The sequence below is a fragment of the Phodopus roborovskii genome, unplaced genomic scaffold (genome assembly GCF_943737965.1).
Source record: "Phodopus roborovskii unplaced genomic scaffold, PHOROB, whole genome shotgun sequence".
NCBI classification, from domain to species: Eukaryota; Metazoa; Chordata; class Mammalia; order Rodentia; family Cricetidae; genus Phodopus; species Phodopus roborovskii.
Genome location: NW_026126418.1, coordinates 16354821 through 16373513, shown reverse-complemented (window position 1 = coordinate 16373513; position 18693 = coordinate 16354821). Strand labels below are relative to the sequence as shown.

The 18693-nt window shown below is 53.5% G+C and overlaps 1 protein-coding gene across 1 annotated transcript; it reads left to right on the top strand.

Moving 5' to 3' along the window:
• Nucleotides 1-50: 50 nt before the first annotated feature.
• On the top strand, nt 51-18183 carry Mybpc3 (myosin binding protein C3). The gene is made up of 34 exons (XM_051184245.1): nt 51-93; nt 1113-1379; nt 1938-2054; nt 2135-2242; nt 2329-2477; nt 2791-2908; nt 3289-3337; nt 3484-3513; nt 3671-3724; nt 4340-4354; nt 4545-4708; nt 5660-5792; nt 6028-6030; nt 6137-6261; nt 6343-6448; nt 6532-6698; nt 6998-7163; nt 7662-7768; nt 7935-7964; nt 9967-10106; nt 10319-10399; nt 12110-12269; nt 12734-12838; nt 12922-13110; nt 14019-14153; nt 14267-14434; nt 15803-15891; nt 16047-16242; nt 16431-16570; nt 16722-16881; nt 16969-17105; nt 17390-17576; nt 17769-17806; nt 17908-18183. The coding sequence occupies exons 1-33, from the start codon at nt 69-71 to the stop codon at nt 17777-17779; spliced, it is 3831 nt and encodes a 1276-aa protein (XP_051040202.1). The 5' UTR covers nt 51-68; the 3' UTR covers nt 17780-17806; nt 17908-18183.
• Nucleotides 18184-18693: the final 510 nt, after the last annotated feature.

Genomic DNA, 18693 nt, shown 5'->3' with positions numbered 1-18693 from the left:
ACAGGACACTGTTCAGTTCCTCCTTGGGTGGCCTTACCTGCTTGGTGCCTGGTGTGACCATTCTCAAGATGCCTGAGCCAGCAAAGAAAACAGGTAGCTCCAGGCACGGGGGTGGGGGGTGGGTGTTTGGGTCTGAGTCTGGGGCAGTGGGTGTACACAGCTTGTGGGGCAGGGCTAGGATGAGGAGGAGGAGGAGGCCTCTAGGTCCTAGGAAGGGACAGAATAGTCTTCTTTGGTCTTTGTCTTTTTCTCAGCTTCTTTGCCCATCCCTCCCATGTCAGGGCCACTGAGAGGTGACTTCACTAAGTTAGGAAGGGCCCATCTATCTTGATCCATTTCTGCTTCAGCCAGGGCCCTCACTTTAGGGAGCCCAAATTTAGGCTGCCATGGGGCGAGCTCACCTCAGCACCTTCTGGTCTCAGTTTCTGATGTATAGTGTGTGTGTGTGTGTCAGTTTCTGATGTATAGTGTGTGTGTGTGTGTGTGTGTGCGTGTGTGTGATACTTTCCAGCATTGAGTGTCTGCCACATGAGCCTGAACCCCTAGGTACACATGCCTGATTCCAGATGTTGGGGGACATTTCCTCTTCTCTGGAAAAGAATGAGCAAAGAACAGAGAGACTGTAGCCCAGTGCCTGGCCAGGCCTGCGCCCTTGCAGAGGTCATTGGGGGCAGGGATCCAGCCCCCCAACCCCCAGCCCCCTGCTGCTCCCAGGCTAGCATTATCTCCATTGTTCATTCTTAGTCTGGAGTCCTCAGAGGACAAATTTAGCTATATTCCAAGTAGGCAGAGTGCAAGGGAGGGGAGTGGGGGGTGGAGGTATCTGCCAAGGGCCCCGTGGTGGGAGAGGGGGTTGGGCTTACCACCGGAGTTCCCAGACAGGAGCGAGAGGATCCAAGGTAGGAAAGTCCTGTGTGGTTAGGACTTGGCTTTCATCTGTGATCCTCTGTCACTTAACCTTTCCTCACCTGAGAAATAACTATGGCTGCACCTACCCCATAGAATCACTGGAGCATTAATGAAAGGATGGGAGGGCTCTTACCAGTCTTTTGGAAGAAGGGTGGCAGGGGCAGGGTCCCAGGGAACCCCTCAGTCTCCATCTGGTTCTTCAGCGTCAGCCTTCAGCAAGAAGCCACGGTCGGTGGAGGTGATCGCAGGCAGTGCTGCCGTGTTCGAGGCTGAGACAGAGCGGGCAGGCGTGAAGGTGCGATGGCAGTGGGCTGGCAGTGACATCTGTGCCAGTGACAAGTATGGTTTGGCAGCAGAGGGCAAGCGGCACACACTGACAGTGCGAGATGTGGGCCCCTCGGACCAGGGTTCCTATGCCGTCATTGCAGGCTCCTCGAAGGTCAAGTTTGACCTCAAGCTCACAGAGGCAGGTAAGAGCTTGCCGATCTCTCCCCCAGGGCTCACACACCAGGAGCAGGGAATGGACTCTGTGTGCTTGCCTTTGCCCTGGCGATTCTGTAAGCTGAAAATGCCCATTATTCCCCTCTTCTGCACCAAGATCTCTCTGTGAATTATCGATGGCTGCAGCCCTTTCTGAATCGTGGAGGTGGGAAAACGTAAGGGTGACCTAGGAAAAGTCCTCTCTCGTAGCAGACCCACGGTGATGGTCACGCCCAGACAAGGACTTTGCTAGCTATGTCCATTGGCAGGGAATCCTAAGAGCCTGGTGGTGGGGGTGCTGGGTCAAGGCCAGAGCCTGCAAGAGGACAGCAGATGGAGCTCAGAGCTGTTCAGAGCAGAAATCTGGACATGGAACAGGTGAACCATAAGGGTGAGACGCGGAGATGCAGTCGCGAGCCCAGTGGCTGAGAGCAACTGGGACAGCATACAAGTGAGACGCATCTTAGGCACCGTGGGGCACATGTCTGATGTCTGAGAGAGGGTGTGTGGGATCTCTAGTTAGAAACTGTGCCATGTGCCCACCTCAGCTCCTCAGGAGAAGGCCGAGCTTGCAGTTGCTCCCACCCCTGAGGAGGCCCCTGGAGCCCCCAGAGAAGTCCCAGCTCCAGCCACTGAGTTGGAAGAAAACGTCCCAAATCCTGAAGGTGAAAGGGGCTGGGCAATTCGAGACAGGCCAGTGGGAGGAAGGTGTCCCAGGATGGGTCTCAAAAGCTTTCTTTCTCAGGATCAGTCTCAGTAACCCTGGGAGGCTCAGCCCCAGGGAGTCAGGGAACCCCTGATGACCCTATTGGCCTTTTTCTGATTCGGCCACAGGATGGCGAGGTGACTGTGGGTGAGTGGAGGCGCCTGTGCTCAGGGGTGTTATGGGAAGGAAGCTCTAGAGCACCCCAAGTTCAGCCTGTGGCCTCTCTCCTACAGGTGGCAGCATTGTCTTCTCAGCCCGTGTGGCTGGGGCCAGCCTCCTGAAACCGCCTGTGGTCAAGTGGTTCAAGGGCAAGTGGGTAGACCTGAGCAGCAAGGTGGGCCAGCATCTGCAGCTGCATGACAGCTACGACCGAGCCAGCAAGGTAGATCACCTGGTCAGGGGCACAGAGGGCTCTGGGGTGCAGGGCTGTAATGTCTAGCTGGACCACTGTACACTGTACAAGACAGCTCCTAAGTCAGCCAGCTCCCTGGAATTTTATCATGGTCGTGCCAGTAAGGGCCAGTCGTGGGTCTTGTGAGATGGACCCTTTCTGTAATTATACTCTCAGGTGTTAAGCCTGAGAGCTAGGCGGGGGTGGGGGGTGGGGGGTGGGGGGTGTAGGGCTTTGCCACTCCCATTTTCTTTAGGAATGCAAAGTCTCTTCTGCCCTGATTTCCTTCATCCCCTGCCCACAGGTCTACCTGTTTGAGCTGCACATCACAGACGCTCAGGCCACTTCCGCTGGGGGCTACCGCTGTGAGGTGTCTACCAAGGACAAATTTGACAGCTGTAACTTCAACCTCACTGTCCATGGTGAGAGAGGCCCTGGTGTCTGATCTGGTCTTGTAGTCTTCATGCGTCCCAGTCCCTTGGGCTTGTCTATCTCCCATCACTAAAGAGGGTGGCTAGCCATGGCTAGCAGAGCTGACCACATGTCCTGTGTGGATCACCTGGGGTGTGAAAGAAACCCATGCTTCCAGGGTTGTAGGAGGCTTAGATGTAAGTCAAGGGCGGGGCTGTACTTCAGGTGCTGACATAGTTTGATGTGAACTGGAAGGTGAGTGGAAGGCTGTACTGGAGAGGTTGGGATGATGAACTTGTCCCACCTCTGGACATGTACCCTGGACAAGTTGAGAACATGGAGGCCTGTGGCCCCTTCCAAGCAACCATCACTTCATTCTTTTTGTAAACAGAGGCCATGGGCTCTGGAGACTTGGACCTCAGATCAGCTTTCCGCCGCACGTGAGTGTCTTTCTTTCCTCAGGACTTGGGGAGGCCAAGGCCCCTTGAAGTTTTAGATAGGGACATATGGGGATCAGAGCTGACATCTGTGGGGGGCAGGGACAAACCAGTGCCTGGGTCATTGAAGACACTGTCTAACCCCACAGGAGCTTGGCTGGAGCAGGTCGGCGAACCAGGTACCCTTTGTTGTCCTCATCTGTCCCATACACAGACTCCGGGTGTATCTGCAATGTGTAGGAGCCCCATCTGGCTGTGTCCCTTCCTCCAACTCCATCCTACCCCTGAGCCCCTTCTAGCTCTCCAGTGAAGCCTCATGGGGTCCCCTTTCCGTAGTGACAGCCATGAAGACTCTGGGACTCTGGACTTCAGTTCCTTGCTGAAGAAGAGGTGAGTCCTCGAGTCACCCTCCAGGGCAGGGAGTAAGACATGACATTGAGGTTTCCCAGCTACGTGCTCCTGCGTGAGATGAAGCTGGTTTCCTTTTCAAGTGGGAGGACCCCAGTGTGGAAAGGAGTTTTGTCCTGACATCCATCCTCGGTGTAGCCTTTAAAGCCCCATATAGTCTACAGTAGATCATTTCTGTAGACTCTGGGGGCACCAAGAAGTTGGAAGAGGACCCCCAAAGCTGTAGCCCAGCCCTCTGACTGCATTTCTTTTTCTGCCCTCCTTCTCCCTCTCTTCCTATGTGCCCTCCATGGCTACTGCTGCTGTTCCTGCCCAGAGAGTAAGGAATGGGTGTGGGGGCTCTGGGACAAGAGGATATTGGCTCTGAGGATGTGTACCCTTTCTTCTGGGGTCTGGTGAAACACACACCTCAGGAAGACATGTTGAGGCTTGGGTGGCCCCCATTCTGTGTTGGATAGTAAGAATTAGAGGCCTGCCCTGGAAATTAGGGCACAGTGTCAGGAAGGGGGAGGAAGTGAAGGCCCTGGGGAGGACCCCAGTCTTGGCAGGAAGTGCCCAGACTTCTAATGTGTCCCCATCTTTCTTCCTCTTCTGGAGCAGCAGTTTCCGGAGGTGAGTGCCCAGGCAGCCTCAAGGCCTTCCCTAGTTCAACCCCCAAAACCCCTCAGTCTGTTCACTGGGAGGAAGAGATGGAAAAGAAGGGAAGGGAGGGAGAGGGAAGGGAAGGGGGCAGAGGATCCCCCACCCCAGGAAGGGACAAGGAGGGACTGCCTTAAGCTTCCTAGTGGGCTGTGGGGCACAGGGACTCGAAGCTGGAGGCACCTGCTGAGGAGGATGTGTGGGAGATCCTGAGACAGGCGCCGCCATCAGAATATGAGCGCATCGCCTTCCAGCATGGAGTCACTGACCTGCGTGGCATGCTGAAGAGGCTCAAGGGCATGAAGCATGATGAAAAGAAGAGCACAGGTTAGCCCTTCCCACGCCTGGGGAAGGGGGTGGTGCCAGCTAGCTCCCATCACAGGACAATTGCTGGGCCAGGGAGCGCCGCACAAAAGCCTGCAGGGTGGGCAGAGGGAGCCCTTGGGGACTAGACAAAGAGTAGTGGTAGTAGAAAGAGCTAATTAACGGTTAAGCAAGGTACAGCATGTTTTACATAGTTACCTAATTTAATTCTCGCAACAGCACCAGCATTCAGGGAGTACTATTAGTTCACTTTGATAAGGGAGGAAACTGAGGCACAGAGACTTAAGGAACTCCCTGGAAGCCCCAGAGCACTGGGCACCAGTATTCCTCTGTCTCCAGGCCTAGCCTGGGGATTTGAGAGCTCACTCAGTCCTTCAACTGTAGCTCTGTTTTTACAGACATGGCTGCAAGGGAAGGCATTTGTAAGGTGGGCCTGGGCTCTAGACTTCTCCTTACCACAGATCAGTGGAGCTAGTGGCCTTAGGTCACTCACCACATCTCCCCAAGCCATGGCCTCTCCCTGTAACATGAGACCTATGACAATGGCCTTGAGGACTGGGCAGTGACAGCATTGAGGGAGGGAAGCTGGCAGGGTTGCTAAAATGAGGCTTGGCATTAACAAGGGGGAGAGAAGGGGCATGTGTCACATCCCTAGTTCACATGACAAGCTGCCATCTTGCTGGAGGCCACTAACCCTGCCAAGAGCTGAGCAATTAGAAAGAACCTCAAGGAAGGCAGGGAGGAGACAAAGGGATGGACAGACACAGAACAGAGATGAGAAGGCAGGGGCATCACAGAAACCCAGAGGGTGTGGCAGGGATACACAGCAGGGTGAGGGAGAAGGTAGCTGCTGTGGCTGCTGTGGCGGGTGCCTGGGGGAAAGCATGGGCACGGGGGTGTGGCTGGGGTGGCTGGGGGCGGCTGGGGGCGGCTGGACTGAGGTGTGGTGTTCAGCCTTTCAGAAGAAGCTGGAGCCTGCTTACCAGGTAAACAAGGGCCACAAGATTCGGTTTACTGTGGAACTGGCTGACCCGGATGCTGAGGTCAAATGGCTGAAGAATGGACAGGAGATCCAGATGAGTGGCAGGTGTGGTGGGGTGGGGCAGAGTCCTGGCACTGGGGTTAGGGGACAGCTGCACTGCCCTTTCTCTTTTTGTGAGATCTCCCTGATTCTGGCTCCTGGTCCCCATTTGTGTCTTCCCCCATTCCCTCCCCACTCTCAGGTTCTAATCCCAGGACATTTGACCTAACCCATCTCTCTTTCTCTGTATGTATCACTTCCTTCTATGTGGAACACTGCCATGGCCCCTTCTGTTCTGTAGCAAGTAAGTCTCCTTTTCGACAGCTTGAAGCAGGCATGAGGTTTGTGAAGGACACCAAACCCAGGAGACCTTTCCATGGCCCTCCTGATATGCTCTGTGCCCTGCCCAGGTACATCTTCGAGTCCATTGGTACCAAGCGCACCCTGACCATCAGCCAATGCTCACTGGCTGACGACGCAGCCTACCAATGTGTCGTGGGGGGCGAGAAATGCAGCACAGAGCTCTTTGTCAAAGGTGGGGCCCGGGGACCAGGGGCACCCTGGGAGCGAAAGAGGCCACAGGGAAACAGCCCTCATGTTGTCCCTCCCTGCACAGAGCCCCCGGTGCTGATCACACGGCCCCTGGAAGACCAGCTGGTGATGGTGGGACAGCGTGTGGAGTTTGAGTGTGAGGTATCAGAAGAAGGAGCCCAAGTCAAATGGTGAGTGTGGAGTGTGGGGGTGTGAGGCAGGACTGGAGGATGGGGACATCTGCCCAGAAGAGACATGGTCCTGTGTCTGGTAGGCTGAAGGATGGGGTGGAGCTGACCCGGGAGGAGACTTTCAAATACCGGTTCAAGAAGGATGGGCAGAAACACCACCTGATCATCAACGAGGCAACACTGGAGGATGCAGGACACTACGCAGTACGAACCAGCGGGGGCCAGGCCCTGGCTGAGCTCATCGTGCAAGGTGAGGGGCCCCAGCCCCAGCCTGACTGGCCACATGGAGGAAAGAGGCTTTGGGCCAGTCGTTAATGCCCTGGGCTCCACCTTCCTATCTGTAAAATGGGTGCACCGAAGTGAGCACTGTGGAGTGTGTGTATGGGGGTCAGGTGGGCCTGGTCCACGTCACCCATGTATGTCACGCAAATGCACACACCTGACCAGATAGATGCCTGCACACCACAGCCTGTGAGCCCATATGTCCCCTCAAAGGTCTACACCACATCCACATTCTTCCTTAGCTCATAGGCTCTGTCTATCCCCTAGAGAAGAGGCTGGAGGTATACCAAAGCATCGCAGACCTGGCAGTGGGCGCCAAGGACCAGGCTGTGTTTAAGTGTGAAGTTTCAGATGAGAACGTGCGTGGCGTGTGGCTGAAGAACGGGAAGGAGCTGGTGCCTGACAGCCGCATAAAGGTGTCCCATATAGGGCGGTGAGTGAAAAGGAGGCTGCAGAGGGAGGCAGACAGTTCATGATGGAAAGAGAGAGAAAGAAAAGGAAGACAAAATTACACAGGACAGACATGAGAGGAAATCACAGAGGGCACAGGTACAGAGGCGAAGGGTGTGGGAGACACACAGGGTCAGGCAGGAGGTCACTGAGGAGGCGGTGCTGGCTCATCCCAGAGCCTCTGGGGGCTGTGCTGGGCTCCAGTTCACAGAGATTACCCCATTAGCATTTGCCTGTCTCCAAGCCCCCCCCCCCCCGCAGTGGGGATGCCCTGGTGCAGACATCACTTCTGCACTGCCTACCTCAGAAAACGTACCAGGGAGCTGCAAAATATGAAACTAGAGAGAGACCACACTTTAAAATGTCAGGACATCAAGGAGCTGGGGTAAGACACAGTCCCCTGTAGCTGGGGGGTGTGTGGAGAGAGAGGTCAGTGCTGTGTGACCCAGTAGGGGTCCTTTGAGTTTTCACTGCCCTTCAGGGTCCACAAGCTGACCATTGATGATGTCACGCCTGCTGATGAGGCTGACTACAGCTTTGTGCCTGAAGGATTTGCCTGCAACCTGTCTGCCAAGCTCCACTTCATGGGTGAGCTAGCACTGTGTGTGTTTGTGCATGTGTGTATGTTTCCGTGTGTGTGTGTGTGTGTGTGTGTGTGTGTGTGTGTGTGTGTGTGTGTGTGAGATCATGCACAGTTGGGGGCAAGCCCTACATTTCTCTTAGTGCTCCTTGCTTTTTTTTTCTTCTCTTCCAGAGGTCAAGATTGACTTTGTGCCTAGGCAGGGTGAGTCTTCAGGCCCTTTCGTGCCATCTCAGCTCTGTTTCCTTCCCCACATTCCATCCCAGCTCAAACCCCTTCTACTCCAGACACAGGAATGGCAAAGACCTTGGAAGAAGACTTAAGACCTATGTCTTGGGGTTTCTATTGCTGTGACCCAAAAGCAACTTAGGGGAGGAAAGGGTTTATTGAGCTTACACTTCCATACTGTAGTCCATCACTGAAGGAAACCGGGACAGGAACTCAAACAATGCAGGAGCCTGGAGGTAGGAGCTGATGCAGAGGCCATGGGGTGCTGCTTACTGCCTTATTCCTCATGGTTTGTTCAGCCTGCTGTCTTATCGAATCCAGGACCTCCAGCCCAGGAAGTGGCACCACCCACAATGGGCTGGGCTCTCCCCCATCAATCACTAAGAAAATGCTCTATGGGCTGGCCCTCATCCTGATCTTATGCATTTTTTCAGTCAAGGTTTCCTCTTCTCAGATGACTATAGTTTGGGTCAAGTTGACATATCTAGTCATACAACCCAGCTCCACCACACATGACCATAGGATAATCATAATCTCTCTGGCCTCGAATTCTTTTTGCATGTGCATATTTGAGATGAATTTATGTGCATGTACACATGTGGGAGGGTGATGTGAGTCCAGATTCCACCTTGGGTACCACTCTCACTGGGACCTGGGGCTCTGTGGTTGTGAGGCTGGCCGGTCACTGAGCCCCAGGAATCCACCTTTCTCCACTTCTCTAGTGTGGATTGATGTACTCATCTGGCTTTTCTATGTGGGTTCTTGGCATTAAACTAGTCTGACTTTGCCAGCTGAGCTGTCCCTTCCAGCCCTGATTAATTCAGGTCTAAAATGAGGTGACACTGAGTCCTTCACAGGGATGGTGTCACCATTGTGAGGGTTAGTGCACCTTTCCTTTCCTTTCCTTTGACATACCTTTCTTTTCTTTTCTCTTTTTTCCAGGACAGGGTTTCTCCGTGTAGCCCTGGCTGTCCTGGAACTCCCTATGTAGACTAGGCTGGCCTTGAACTCAGAGATCCACCTGCCTCTGCCTTCCAAATGCTGGGATTGATGTCAAAGGAAAAAAAAAAAAAAAAAAAAAAAAAGACACAGGCACGAAGGCAGTGATAGCTCACACCTTTGATCACAGCACTTGGGAGGCAGAGGCAGGTGGATCTGAGTTCGAGGCCAGTCTGGTCTACAGAGTGAGTTCCAGGACAGGCTCCAAATCAATACAGAGAAATCCTGTCTCAAAAACAAAAACAAACAAAAGATTTATTCAGGCATTTCAGAATTCTATCTCAGGCTAATTTCAGAATAACTCAGGCTAGGGCTTTCTCCAGCTCAGTGCTGTCCAAAGTGGGGTCACTCAACATTGTTAACTCGTGTTACAAAGTATCCTCGGACCACATGCACACCACCCCCGCCATGCATGTGCATACGCTGTAGTAAGGCTGTCAGGCCTAATGGCACATGTGATCATAATGATGGGCACCACCCTGAGGTGCAGTTTGCTCTCCGTGTCTTCCCATAGACCTTGAACGATTCATGGGAGGCTGAGGCAGAAAATGTAGTTTGAGTCCAGCCTTGGCTAAACTAGCAAGACCGTGCCATTTAAAAATTTTTATTTATTTATTTATTTTCAAGACAGGGTCCCTTTATATAGTTCTGGCTGTCCTGGAGCTCTCTATGTAGATCATCCTGGCCTCAAACTCACAGAGGTCCACCTGCCTCTGCCTCCTGAGCACTGGAATTAAAGGCATGGGCCACCACACCGGGATGAGACCCTGTCTTAAAACAAAACAAAAACCATAGAAGACTAACTATGCTGAAAATTGTGCTTTTTATTGTATATAAATTATACCTAGATGAAAATGATAAAAAACCAACCGTCAGGGGCATGAGCTTCCAGCACCCACCAAGTGAGCTGTGCATCTCCTCTGCCACATTTGTGGGCCTGAACCCCTCCCTCTTCTCTGAACTCTACTCCCCCATGCAGAACCTCCCAAGATCCACTTGGACTGTCCTGGCAGCACACCAGACACCATTGTGGTTGTTGCTGGGAACAAGTTACGCCTGGATGTCCCTATTTCTGGGGACCCTGCTCCCACTGTGGTCTGGCAGAAGACTGTCACACAGGTACTGTGGTTCCTGCCTCAGTTTCTCTACCTGTATGATGGATGTGTGGTACCAGATGCGTGCTAGGCTCAGCTCCATACCCCACCCCACCCCACTCACTGGAAGCACAGAGGCCTCCACTGGTCAGAAGGCAGAGCATGGTGGAGACATGGGCCCTGGAAGGAAAGCTGACTCAGCACTCTACCCATCACTCCAATGTGTTCTCTTCCCAGGGGAAGAAGGCCCCAGCTGGGGCCCCCCCTGGTGCCCCGGAAGATGCAGGTGCGGATGAAGAGTGGGTGTTTGATAAGAAGGTGAGACTGAAGTCTGGTTGTGGTTCATTGCCCTCACTCTTCTGCAGTGTCCACCCTGAGGAACGACGTACACGAGCACATCCACCATTTTACTCTCCCCCCAACTCCTCCTCCTCATCCAGACTGGGTCTCATTTTTGGTTGTGAGCCTAGCTTTTAACGGCCGAGCCATCTCTCCAGCCCTAGCCTGGGTCTCATTATGTAGCCCTGGCTAGCCTGGAACTCCCTATGTAGACCGGGTCAGCCTCAAAACTCAGACATCGACTTGCCTCAGCAGTGCTTGGTTTTTGTTTCTCTAACCCACGAAGTTCAATCAGTGCTGCCAATAAACGCATAGGTGTGGGACCATCCACCGGGGCACAGGACCCCCCCCCCCCCCGCCCTGCCACCAGCAGCTATCACCAGGCGTCAGTGCCTCCCTCCGTTCCGTTCCGGTGGGGCCCGGAGAGTACCTCCTTGGCTACTAGGACACTTCAAGTGCAGGCAGCCACAGCTGCTGAGAACTCCTGCTTGCTATGGGCAGCATGGCCAGGAGATGGCGCTTCACAACGCTCCTCCCTATCCTCTGGCTCTCAAGTTCTCTCTGCCGCGCCTGGGAAGAAGTTCCTGAGCCTGTGCGGAGGAGGCAGTGCAGTTGGCAGAGATGTCTAACTTAGGGCTGAACATTCGCTCTCTTGTTCTCAGCATCTCCATCTGACTGTTTGCTATCCACTGCAGAAAGAATCTTCTTGACTTAAGAGTCTGGCCAGGTCTGTGGGTAGAAATATAAGACAATTTGACATGACCATTTAACAAATAACAGTAGCAGGCTCAACTCTCGGGCCCATACCTCCTCAGCCATGGGCTTCTGACTAGCATGGCATTCCTTTCTGTGGAACAGGTCTCATATCCTAACAGAGAGCAGCACTTAGTGCTCCAGTGGACGGACAGGCAGATTGGTATCTTGGTGTATAGGGTCCAGGGCTGGGTAAGACCACTGGTTGCTTTTCTACCCAACAAGCTGCACAGCACCTCTGGCTCTCTGAAAGCAAGCCAGCTGGGAAGATGTTCCCTGATTGCATTGAGGTTGTGTGCCTCTAGAGCTGACCTTGGCTCTGTGCTTCCTCCCAGCTAGGGAGAGGGTGTGGCTTCCCTGGCTCTCTGCAGCAAGTGCAGCTGCCTGGTATGGCCCAGTCCTGCCTTTTCTCCTGTTCTACTGCTGGCTTTTATGAAGGTCTGAACAGCCTGTGTCTTTCTGGAGCCTCACAATAGCTTATGGGGTCACTTTCTTCCCATTTGATAGATAGGAAAAGTAAGGTACACAAGTTTCCATGATAAAACTAGATAAGTCTGAGCCCCTTGCCTGTGTCTTGCCACCATATTGATTTTTGTTTTTGTTTGTTTGTTTTTTTGAGACAGGGTTTCTCTGTATTGCTTTGGAACCCATCCCAGAACTCACTCTGTAAGAACAGGCTGGCCTCTAACTCATAGAGATCTGCCTGCCTCTGTCTCCCAAGTGCTGGAACTAAAGGCATGTGCCACCAATGCCCGGCACCATATGCCATACTGAAAATTTTGTACTAGTCCTTACATGGTGCAGTTTCCACCCAGGCTTTGCCCCACCACTTCCCACAGACCCTGTACTGAACTTCCCTCTCATTGAAGGGATGATGGCTACCAAACAGGCTCATGTCTGACTTGGGCCTTGTCCTCAACTCTCTCTCCCTTTCAGCTGTTGTGTGAGACCGAGGGCCGGGTCCGCGTGGAGACCACGAAGGACCGCAGCATCTTCACAGTTGAAGGAGCAGAGAAGGAAGATGAAGGTGTCTACACTGTCACAGTAAAGAACCCCGTGGGCGAGGACCAGGTCAACCTCACAGTCAAGGTCATCGGTGAGGCAACTAGAGGTCCAGACTGGAGAGCACAGGACAGCACCGGGAGGGTCTATCTGTTCACTCACTTACTCAGCAGTCACCACAGGGCCATTCAAGCAGGCGATGGTGATAACTGGGGCCTGAGAGGAGCCTTGCTTGAAGGGGAGATGTGTGTGTAGAAATGTCACTGTCTGTGACATTCTGGGAGAAATAGCATGGGACAACCAGTGTGTTCTGGAGGGCCTGAGTGGGGCCAGGAGGATGAAGCTGACTGGAGCTGGTACATGAGGTGAAAAAAGACAGGGTGGAGACATAAGTGATAAGATGGTGGATAGTGACGTAATACCATTCTGGATCGCTTTGACTCTGGCGGTAGTGGGAGCAGATGGTTGTTACTGGTTGGGGTGGCAAAGAGAAGGGGTGAGCAGTGTTGTCAGACCCTGAGCTGGACATAACTGATGGGGTGCTTCTTCCTCGTCAAGACGTGCCAGATGCTCCTGCAGCCCCCAAGATCAGCAATGTGGGCGAGGACTCCTGCACTGTGCGGTGGGAGCCACCTGCCTATGACGGTGGGCAGCCAGTCCTGGGTGAGTGCCAGGGCACGGGGCAGTCATGGGTAGCTGCCACCCCAGTGACTGGGCACAGACCGAGCTCCGGTCTCCTCTCTCAGGATACATCCTGGAGCGCAAGAAGAAGAAGAGCTACAGGTGGATGAGGCTCAACTTCGATCTGCTTCGGGAGCTGAGCCACGAGGCGAGGCGCATGATCGAGGGTGTAGCCTATGAGATGCGAGTCTACGCAGTCAACGCTGTGGGAATGTCCAGGCCCAGCCCTGCCTCCCAGCCCTTCATGCCTATTGGTGAACATGCCTGATCCCCAGAAATCCTGGGCCAAGGAGGCAAATGCTAGCAACCTTGTAGCTGATAGGTGGCCTCTGTGTCAGGCCTTTGCATGCCTGGGCTCCGGTGCTGTCGGGGGGCGGGGGGAGGTAACCAGACTTGTCCTACAGATGAGGAAACTCAGGCTGGACAAGTTAAATGACCCCAGGGTCACCTGACTGACAGAACGGACACTCTGGTGAACGCTAATCCCATCCCTCCCCCATTTGAGACAGAATTTTTACTTATGTAGCCCTGGCTTGCCTGGAATTCTCAAGGCTGGCTTCAAACTCAAAGATCCACCTTCCTCTGCATTTTGAGTGCTGCCATTAAAGGCATGTACTACCCAGGCCCCCAGAGGCCATAAGAGGGCAGCAGATCCCCTAGAACTGGAGTTACAGGAGATTGTGCATCACCATGTGGGTGCTGGGAACTGAACCTGAGTCCTCTCCAAGAGAAACAAGTCTTTAAAATGGATGAGTCATTGCACAAGCCCCCATCCTTCTTCCCTTTTTTCAAGGAACTACTTTCTGGCTTGTGCGACTCACCGAATCATACATTGCCAGGATATTCCCATGTTTCACACTGGCTTTGGCTTTCTCACACTTCCTACGCTGACAGGCGAGTCTTTTTTGCATCCTTGTGTACTATTGGCTCTTCTCCTTTTTTCTGTGTGTGTCCCTGTTTTGTAACTGTTCTTGGTTTATAAGTCAATCCAGAGACATGTCTTTCAATACAGGCCAAATGTTCCTAGAAACGCTTGGAAGCCAGCAGAGGGGAAGTCCATCCTATGAGACCAGCAAAAAGCTGAGGTCCTGGTCGTAAGTGGCAGCTTCCCTGTGTGGTGCAATCTCTCTCACTCAGGCCCTCTCTACCTGTCTCTGTCCAGGTCCCCCAGGTGAACCAACCCACCTGACAGTGGAGGATGTGTCTGACACCACTGTCTCACTCAAGTGGCGGCCCCCGGAGCGTGTGGGTGCAGGTGGCATGGACGGTTACAGTGTGGAGTACTGCCAGGAAGGCTGTGAGTACCCCATCCCTGGGCCAGCACCCTGCTGGACCCTGGGACACCCTCAGAAGGTGGGAGTGAGGTGAGCTGTGATTTTTTGACTCTCATTCATCCATCCCCACACCCAGCCTCCGAGTGGGTGACCGCTCTGCAGGGGCTGACAGAGCGCACTTCGCTACTGGTAAAGGACCTACCCACTGGGGCGCGGCTGCAGTTCCGAGTGAGGGCACACAATGTGGCAGGACCTGGAGCCCCTGTCATCACCAAGGAACCTGTGACAGTGCAGGAGATACTGCGTGAGTACCCTTCTGCTATGAGGCCTGCCAATCAAGGAGACCCTGTCAGAGGCATGGGCTTCAGTGGGCACAGGCAGGGGAGGGGGCAGAGGCAGAGGGGACCAGGACCTTCATCCATGCCGTGGGCTTTTAGTTTTCCCTCTAGTTCTGGCCAGGGAGAACACAGGCCATGGCTTCCATGTTCTGTGTCTCAGCTCCAGCTCATAGGAGTAGTGTCCACAGAACTGAACAGTGAGTGAGACTTCTCGGGGTCATTCAGGGTGATCTGGGATCCACTTCTCCTTCTGTTGTTAATTTATTATTGTTGTTTGAGACAGGGTCTCTCTGTGTAGTCCTATCTGTCCTGGAACTAGTAATCAACCAGGCTGGCCTCAGACTTTCACACTGCCTCTGCCTCTTTGACCTGGCTCATCCTTCTCTTCCCCCCCCCTCTCTCTCTCTCTCCCTCCCTCCCTCCCTCCCTCTTTCTAGACAGGGTTTCTAGTTTCTCTGTATTGCTTTGGAGCCTGTCCTGGAACTTGCTCTGTAGACCAGGCTGGATTCGAACTCACAGAAATCCACCTGCCTCTACCTCCCGAGTGCTGGGATTAAAGGCATGTGCCACCAAAGCCTGGTTTATTCTTCTGTTCCTTACCTCAACAAAAGTAGAAGGGTTGGTTCTCCAGGTTGGAAAAAAGCAACAAATTTAAACAGTACTGGGCAGAGGGTCCAAAAGCTTAGAATTACACCCCTAACTTACACGATGTGTGACTCCAAAATAGTTGTTTACCAACTTGAAGTGAAGCTGGGGTTAGTGGCACACACTTATAATTCTGGCACTTGGAGTGGAGACAGGTGGATGAGGGGCTTATGGCCAGTCTATGCTACATGAGCTCCTCCTCAAAAAACAAAGCAAGGGGCTGTTTTAACTGTTAACTGTTTTCTGTTTTAACAGTTAAGAGCACTTGCTGTTCTTGCGGAAGACCAGGGTTTGGTTTCTAGAACCCATATGCATGGCTCATAACCATTCAAAACTCCGGTTCCAGGGGACTCAGTGCCTTTTTCTGACCTCTGCAAGCACTAGGCACACACACAATTCACATATATACATGCAGGCAATATGCTCATACACATAAATAAATCTAAAAAGATGAAAAACACATGCATACAACAAAACAAAATGATAGAACTATTTGGAGGCTCAATGGTCAGCATCTATAGTGCTGAGCACACTGGAATTGATGGGGGTTTAGGCGGGTCTGGGCCAGGGCAGCTTTCTTCTTAGCTACAGTGCTCTGGGCCCTGCCTCAAGAGAGAATGGACCTGGGAGATCCTTAGGGCTGGGGCCACAGAAGGGCCCTTGTTAAACTGTCCCCTTTCGACTCACAGAACGACCACGGCTCCAACTGCCCAGGCACCTGCGCCAGACCATCCAGAAGAAGGTGGGGGAGCCCGTGAACCTCCTCATCCCTTTCCAGGTAGGTTGCCCCCTTCCTTGTCCCAAGGGAGAAACCACAATGGAAGGATCTCATGGCGGCTGAGCACCCTGAGGCTTCCATCCCACATGTGGCTGGTGTAGTACCAGCCCTTGAAGAGAGACGAGCTCAGGGTTGGGCTGGTCACCCTCCCTCAGGGCAAACCCCGGCCTCAAGTGATGTGGACCAAAGAGGGGCAGCCCCTGGCAGGTGATGAGGTGAGCATCCGAAACAGCCCCACGGACACCATCTTGTTTATCCGGTCTGCCCGCCGCACTCACTCAGGCACCTACCAGGTGACAGTTCGAATTGAGAACATGGAGGACAAGGCCACACTGGTCCTACAGATTGTGGGTATGTAACCCCAGAGCCTCCTTTTCAGTACACTTGTCTCCTGACCTTGAGTCTGGGAACCCAGCTCAGAGTCCCTGCAGAATGTGGCTGGCGAGGGAGGTGGGGGCTTCCTAAACACTAGCATCCCCCTGCTTCTGCTCAGGTAATTTCAGAATGTGCAGTAATCCAATTAGATCTGTCTCCTGCAGACAAGCCACGTCCTCCCCAGGATATCCGGATCGTTGAGACTTGGGGTTTCAATGTGGCTCTGGAGTGGAAGCCACCCCAAGATGATGGCAATACAGAGATCTGGGGTTACACTGTACAGAAAGCTGACAAGAAGACCATGGTGAGCCTGGGTCCTGGGCTACACAAGTCCTCCTTAGGTCCAGCAGCCCTCCTGTTGCTTAACCTGGTTTCCTCCACAGTAGAGGTGGAGGCACAATGGGTACCCAAGAGAGGGTCCCTCAAAGGGTCATTCCCTCCTTTACATCCTCCAGGAGTGGTTCACTGTTCTGGAGCATTACCGTCGCACTCAGTGTGTGGTATCAGAGCTCATCATTGGCAACGGCTACTACTTCCGGGTCTTCAGCCATAACATGGTGGGTTCCAGTGACAAAGCCGCTGCCACCAAGGAGCCTGTCTTTATTCCAAGACCAGGTGATGTGCCCTCATTCCCACTGTGGGGAAGCAGGGGAGTGACTAGCTTGGAGTGACTTTCCTAGTGCCAAGACTTGTCACCAACAGGTATCACATATGAGCCACCCAAGTACAAGGCCCTGGACTTCTCTGAGGCCCCAAGCTTCACCCAGCCCTTGGCAAACCGCTCCATCATTGCAGGCTATAATGCTGTTCTCTGCTGTGCTGTCCGAGGTAGTCCTAAGGTAGAGACTCAAGGTCCTGGGCTGGACTGATAGGCTGGGATCCTAGGCTCCCTTTGGGTAGTTCTCTCCCTAGCTTATCTATTGTCTTTGCACCGTCTCTGAGTGTCTTCCAGTCTTCCCCTGAAAACTGGGCCTAAGCCCTCATTGGATGCTCTATGTTCATTCTCAGCCTTGGGCTGAGTGTGTGCTCCAGTGGGAACTGGGACGAGTTGCTCTGCATTCCCACCAATCCCCCCATCACCTGAAAGGCTTTCCTTCTCTCCCTCTTTCTACTTGACGTACAGCCCAAGATTGCCTGGTTCAAGAATGGCCTGGACCTGGGAGAAGATGCTCGCTTCCGCATGTTCAGCAAGCAGGGAGTGCTGACCCTGGAGATCAGAAAGCCCTGTCCCTATGATGGGGGTGTCTATGTCTGCAGGGCCACCAACCTGCAGGGCGAGGCACAGTGTGAGTGCCGTCTGGAGGTTCGAGGTGAGAAGCCTACTGGGCCAGGGCTTGGGAGACTTGGGAGAAAGCAGGGCAGTGCAGGGACCCTGGGCTTGGCTCTGCTGTCCCAGCTCAAGCAGCACCTCTGGCTGCTAGAGTCCTGGCCCTGGCATGTTCAGTGGAACCTGGCTTCAGGAAGACTGGAATGACACATGCTTGTCTCCTTCCCTCTTACAGTTCCTCAGTAACCAGGATGGCTCCCCAGAGGTGACTAGGTGTGTATTCCAGCCCACCTGAGACCCAAGGCCTAGGGTGGCTATCAGGAAATGGGGGTACAGGGAGCCTCAGTTCACTCACAAGGCAGCACGTGTCACAGGTACAAATGGATGCCGGCCAGAAGTCCAGAAGGGAGTTGGAGGAGCAGCCCTTTCTGCTACTGCATGTGTGTATGTGTGTTCATCCTAGGCTGGGAAGGACTGGTCAGCAGCTACACCAGGCAGGTCTGGTGGGCTCTGCAGAAGCTGACTTCACAGTTCCTGAGGAGTGCTGTTAGCTTTGGGGGCATGTAGTGTATGGCCTTCAGAAATGGTGACTGGAGACAGGCCCTTCTGGCTGGCTCATTGTGTAAGGCAATAAAAGATCGGCGCAGTCACAGAGGGCTGATGTTTCTGTTCAGTGTGTTCATCACAGGAAACTACACAGGCATTTGCTTGATCTCAGCAGGCATGCCATTTTCCAAATCAGTGTCCTGTATTTGTGAGACATTAATTAGCACTACAAGGGATGTCGGTCTCCCCTCCACCCCCACAGGCCCCATATTCATTCTTCAGGTGTGTATTCCAGCCCACCTGAGACCCAGGGCCTAGGGTGGCTATCAGGAAACCGGGGCACAGGCATGAGCTTCATCCCAGTGACCAGGTGGCAGCAGCTGGGTGCTGTGCAGTGGTCAGTGCAGTAGAGACCTGAACTGCCCTGGTGACATTAAGACCCCATTGAGCCCACAGCTCATGACCACATGTCTAACATGGGACACTCCATCTAGCTCATGCACAGGGGATTAGAACCTTCTCTGTCTTCCTCCACAGACACCAAGGTTCCTTACAAATCTGGTGGCCAGCAGGTCTCAGAAGTGTCATGGTGGTGTGGTAGGTATTCTATCCAG

What these genes read in the sequence shown, in the direction of transcription:
- Mybpc3 (XM_051184245.1), top strand. Translation starts at nt 69, where the DNA reads ATGCCTGAGCCAGCAAAGAAAACAG. An exon ending in CCTCAAGCTCACAGAGGCAG is followed by an intron (nt 1,380 to 1,937) that starts GTAAGAGCTTGC and finishes TGCCCACCTCAG; the next exon opens with CTCCTCAGGAGAAGGCCGAG. An exon ending in GAAGGAGCCCAAGTCAAATG is followed by an intron (nt 6,449 to 6,531) that starts GTGAGTGTGGAG and finishes TGTGTCTGGTAG; the next exon opens with GCTGAAGGATGGGGTGGAGC.